The sequence below is a fragment of the Cryptomeria japonica genome, chromosome 2 (assembly GCF_030272615.1).
Source record: "Cryptomeria japonica chromosome 2, Sugi_1.0, whole genome shotgun sequence".
NCBI lineage: Eukaryota > Viridiplantae > Streptophyta > Pinopsida > Cupressales > Cupressaceae > Cryptomeria > Cryptomeria japonica.
This window is the reverse complement of record NC_081406.1, coordinates 136,096,745-136,101,966: the sequence shown is the minus strand read 5'-3', so window position 1 is coordinate 136,101,966 and position 5,222 is coordinate 136,096,745. Positions and strand designations below refer to the sequence as shown.

At 35.9% G+C, this 5,222-nt stretch overlaps 1 protein-coding gene and 1 non-coding gene across 2 annotated transcripts; one reads left to right on the top strand and one right to left on the bottom strand.

Annotated features, from left to right (window-relative positions):
• The first annotated feature begins 316 nt into the window (after positions 1 to 316).
• On the top strand, positions 317 to 388 carry TRNAV-AAC (transfer RNA valine (anticodon AAC)). The gene has a single exon. It is a non-coding gene; the product is annotated as a tRNA-Val (tRNA).
• Positions 389 to 722: 334 nt separating this feature from the next.
• LOC131073244 (pentatricopeptide repeat-containing protein At1g62930, chloroplastic) lies at positions 723 to 2,677 on the bottom strand. Its single transcript, XM_058009644.2, has one exon. It carries the CDS (start codon positions 2,463 to 2,465, stop codon positions 834 to 836), a length of 1,632 nt encoding a protein of 543 aa, XP_057865627.2. The 5' UTR covers positions 2,466 to 2,677; the 3' UTR covers positions 723 to 833.
• Between the last annotated feature and the right edge of the window lie 2,545 nt (positions 2,678 to 5,222).

Here is a 5,222-nt window from a genome sequence, read left to right as displayed (position 1 = left end):
TATCAAATTTTCTTCACCAAACAGATTTTGAAAGAAAAATACAATTGACAGTTGATAGGGATCTGTGTTGGTGTTGGAAATAAGCCACATCCGGACCGACGATGGACTGGTCCAAGAGGGGCCAGTAGCTCAGTGGTAGAGCACTCCAGCAGCGTATGGAAGGTCCTAGGTTCGAATCCTAGCTGGTCCATCTCTCAACATGGTATCAGAGCCAGGTCTAGGCTAGGAGCCCCAAGCACACGAGAGGTGTGGCTTAAGGGGGGTGTTGGTGTTGTAAATAAGCCACACCCGGACCGACGATGGACTGGTCCAAGAGGGGCCAGTAGCTCAGTGGTAGAGCACTCCAGCAACATATGGAAGGTCCTAGGTTCGAGTCCTAGCTGGTCCATGTCTCAACAATCTGGACTGCAGTCTGTCCCTACTCATATCATGCCTTTGTTCTGTTTTTGATAGAAACAATGCCTGGTTGCATAACAGACTCGTATAGAACCATCTGTACAAGAGTTGTACACATTTTATTTGCCCTAATATATTATATGTTATACATAAATCTGTGGCAAGATTTAACCTTATTTGATAAGATCTAGTACAATATTCAAATTGCATCAACCATTGAGTTAAAAAAAATCTTACAGCCTACATTTCAAACTATCATATAAATAACATTGTCAAACTTTCAAGTCTGTGCACAAGAGTAAGTTTCTGCATAGGAGTAAGATATCAATCGTAAAAGACTCCAATTTGATTGCAAAAGTTCAAACAATGGGAAAAGAACGAAACAGGGGTGAGTTGTACACATCTATTACTCTCAAAGGTATAAGAATAATACTCACTCAGAAATAATAAACACTATTATTATTTACAAAGTCTTTTAATTTTTCTAATTGACCAAAATCAACCAGCCAACTGAGTATCTTAACAGTAGTATCACTTGCAACACAGCCTTGTTTCTGCATTTGATTCATCAATAAAAATGTTTTTCGCAAGTCATGTATTTTGCGAAGGCCACAAAATAATTTGTTGTATGTGAAAACATTTGGAAACAAACCCTTCCCTCTCATCTCATCTAACATTGTGAAAGCTAGGTTAAGTTTGTGTTCTTTGCAAAATGTGCCAATCAGAGCTTTGTAAGTTACAAGATTTGGAGTAAGACCAAATATTTTCATGTTTGCAAAAAGCTTAAGAGCCTTATCAGTTTCACGTGCTCTGCAATAACCATTGATTAAAACATTATAGTTGACAACATCGGGAGCCATGCCGTTATGAATCATCTTATTCATCAGTAAATGTGCACTACCAAGATCCCCTGCTTTACACAGACGGTAAATTATTGTGCTGCATGTTACTTCATTAGGTTTCAAACCCCTCAATTCCATTTCATCTAACACTTCACATGCCCTCCTTATCTCTCTTGTCTTGCAAAGAGCAGATAGTAGAATATTATATGTTACTACATTAGGAAAACATCCCCTGTTTTCTACTTGATAATTATAAGTAATCTCATTTAGCTGCAAACCCTTTCTCCATATGTTATGAAAACAGTCCCAAGCCTCAGAAATCCTGCCATCTTTATATAGACCATCAATGATTGCACTAAATGTCATTTCATTGGGAAAGGGACCAAATTTCATCATTTGTACAAAAATATTGTAGGCTTTATGTGTTTTTCTAGCCTTGCAAAAACCATCTATAACGCTAGTATATGTGCAGGTATTTGGAACATGGCCATCTTGTATCATTTTACATAATAACGCTAGAGCTTCATTTACTCTTTTTACTTTGTAGAGACCATCAATTAGGGTATTATATGTAACAATATCTGGAGAAAGATGCACACACCTCATTCCAGCCACTAGCCTGAGAGCTTCATCTTCCCCATTTGCCTTGCAGAGACCATTAATAATGGTACTGTATGTAATAATATTTGGAGAAAATCCATCTTTTATCATTTGAGCTACCATTACTGAAGCTTCATCTACCCTACCTTTCTTACAGAAACCATCAATTATAGTGTTGTATGTAACAATATCAGGAAAACAATGGGTCATCCTCATTTTGTGGAAGAGCTCGTGGGCTTCCTTCATACGACACCCTTTACAGAAAGCCTTTATAAGGGTTGTATAAGTTATAACATTCGGATGTGTTTCCATCTCTTCCATTTCAGCGAGAACGAAAGTGATTCTACAGAGATCACCGCCATTCCCAAGAGCATTTAAAAGCGCATTGAAGGATACGACATCGACCGGAAGGCGTTTAGTAATTGCTGAATGTAAAAGATTCCATGCCTTATTTGTGTTCCCCGATTTGCAGAGGGCATCAATGGATTTATTAAAGTGAACAACACTAAATTCGTGTTTGCATTCGTGGGTGTGGGAGGATAGTGTATTATAATGTGGACAAGGAGAATGAGAATGAAGAACTACCTGTTTAGATAAGGCGCGTATCCATCTGAAATTGTGCAGCATTTCATGTTGCTGATGTTAACGGACAATAAAAGAGCAGAGCAGGGCAGTGCAGACGATTCGCTTCCTCTGTTGGCTGTAACCCTAAAATTTCTTGCCTTGCCCTAATTGGTAGCATCAATTTTGATTTTATCCTTAAAAAGAAGAAATGGGCCTACTCTTTCTCATGTGATTTTGCAGGATTTTGAAGGTGCTGTCTGTGAACAGATCAACAATTAATGTTTTTGGGTACAGAATAAAAGATTGAGAAGTTTTTTATTTAATTGAATTTATTTTGAATTCAAATTATTTTTTAGATTATTTGATATTTAAACAATTATATAAAAAAAAGTTTTAAATTGAATTAAATTAATAAATTGAGAATTTTTAATACATATAATTAAATGTTTTGAAAAATGTAAATGAAATAATAGAAAATATAAGTAAATGAAATAATTGAAAATATATAATTTTGTATTTGGGTTGATATGGCATTAAATTTTCAACATTTGAAGATTAAAAATGTTATGTCCTCAACCAAAACATTAGAACAATATCAAATCTGAAAATTGAATTTGCAAATATTATGTCAATTTATCCAGAATCACCAAAACTAGTCAACTAGTCTTGCACAAAGAGGACAATAAATTGAACAAATTTTCCATAGAACCTCATTAAATGAATTTTTCTAATATGAACAATAGATGAGCATATTTGAAAGTTTGGTTTTACAAAGAAACAGAAGTACAACTTCACACTCCCAAAATCTTCCATGAATCCACAAAATTATGCCAAAACTAGATTATTTGATTTGCTCCAAACTTCACTGAAAGGATACCAAACTAAATAAAACTTCATGGAACACCAAAGAAGTGATTTTTTTGATATTTGACAACAAATAATCAACTCTGAGATCTAATATACAACATCAACAAATGATTTGTACCCAAAGTCTATACCAAACTCACAAAATATGACAAATCTAGTACACTCAAAATACCACAAACTAATACTATTTGAGAGCCAAACAAAAAATTGAGCATATGAATCTTATTACAACCATAATGGTAGCAACATACTACTGTAGCACAACTACAGGATACAAAACAACCAAAAATCCACACAACTATGGTTGAAAATCACTGAAAACAACACCCAAAGAGCCACTGAACCCCAAAAAGAAACAACAAGCAATCTTACTATTTTCCTTTAGCCCAAATGTAATATCTAGATTTGAATGCCCTTTGCAATCAAAGGGTTTTCATCCTTTGATTACCTAAATCTCATGGGTTTTCATCCACAAGCCTTCTCCTTCAACGAGTATTCTACAAATTTGCAAATATGAGAGAAGAGATAATATCAACATGCCTCCAAATGACCTAGATAATTGTAACACCCCTCTAACCCTAACACAATTAAGAAGGTATTATGGTATTGAATCCATTTTAGGATGTAGAATGAGAAGTATATTTTGATATTTAATTTAGATGATATATGTTAGATCTAGTGGATTATTCTGATGTTGACTTCATCCAGGGAATATTTAGATTCTCATTGTTGTAGTAGGATAATAATGTTTTATTTAATGCGGTTAATTAGATGAGATTTTTATTGTTATGGTCCAATGGATAATTAGATGCGAAAGGGATGATATCAAATCAATCAAATGTATGAGAATGCATCCAATGTTAAAATACCCTTTCGATGATTTTAGTACTTTGATTGTTTATATATATAGCTATATGCATAAGCAGCACACTTGACATGTGAATGTTTTAGTGACTACATGTACAGGGCGTCGACTCCACCTAGCTCTACAGGTCTAAGTGTGCACATATCCCTGATGGCGGTTATTAGGAGATGACACATTGCCCAACACTCTCTTAATCATTGTTCATCGTACTCAGTTGAGTGTGATTTGCCTTGTTGACATGTGTTATACCTAGACTATTACCATTCCATAATGTCTGGTGACCCTGACCAGGGCTATGTGGTGTTAGAAATTAAATGTCATTAACCTTGTAAATCCTTTAATTCATTGTTTTCCTAATGTCTTTTGTAATTTACCCATAAAAGGTTAAACCATTTAACCAACGGTAATAAAAGAGATAATGTAAAAGCAAAGTTACTTTTAGTATTGCCAGTCACCTTTCTAAATCTAAGGAATGGCCTAAGTGCTTTGAGGGGTTTAAATCCCTAGTGGATGCTCCTGAATTAACCTCCTAATGCTAAAAAACCATCTCATGGAACATCAGGGGACTAGAGGCCACTGACAGGAAATATGTGGTCAAAAGATTTCTAAATATGCACAAGGACATTGATTGCCTTATGCTCCAAGAGCTAAAATCGGTGGGGTTTACCCTAGAAATTGGTCTAAAATCCACCTGGAGGGAACCTACTCCCTTCTACACCAATCACCCTAAAGGGAAGGGTGGAGCTGCAATCTTATTAAACCCTAAATAGGCAAATAAAGTTGTTAAATGGGGACAATCCCCATGTGAAAGGGCAGTATGGGCTATCATACAGAGTGACAATTCTACATTTGGTCTCTGCTCAATCTATGCATCTAATGACTACCGAGAAAGAGGGGCGATGTGGGAATGGCTTGCAAAGCTGGAAGACATCCCCTGGCTCTTGGGAGGGGACTTTAACATGGTAATTAATGCACAAGATAAACAGGGAGGGAACAAAGTGGAATGGAAAGGTGCTGAGAGAATACAGTGGGAAAGGATGGTTAACAAGATGAGACTGACTGATCCGATAGCAGGAAAGAAGGGAGAA

Excerpts from the sequence above, each read along its gene's own strand:
- LOC131073244 (XM_058009644.2), bottom strand. The coding sequence starts at position 2,465 with ATGCTGCACAATTTCAGATGGATACGCGCCTTATCTAAACAGGTAGTT.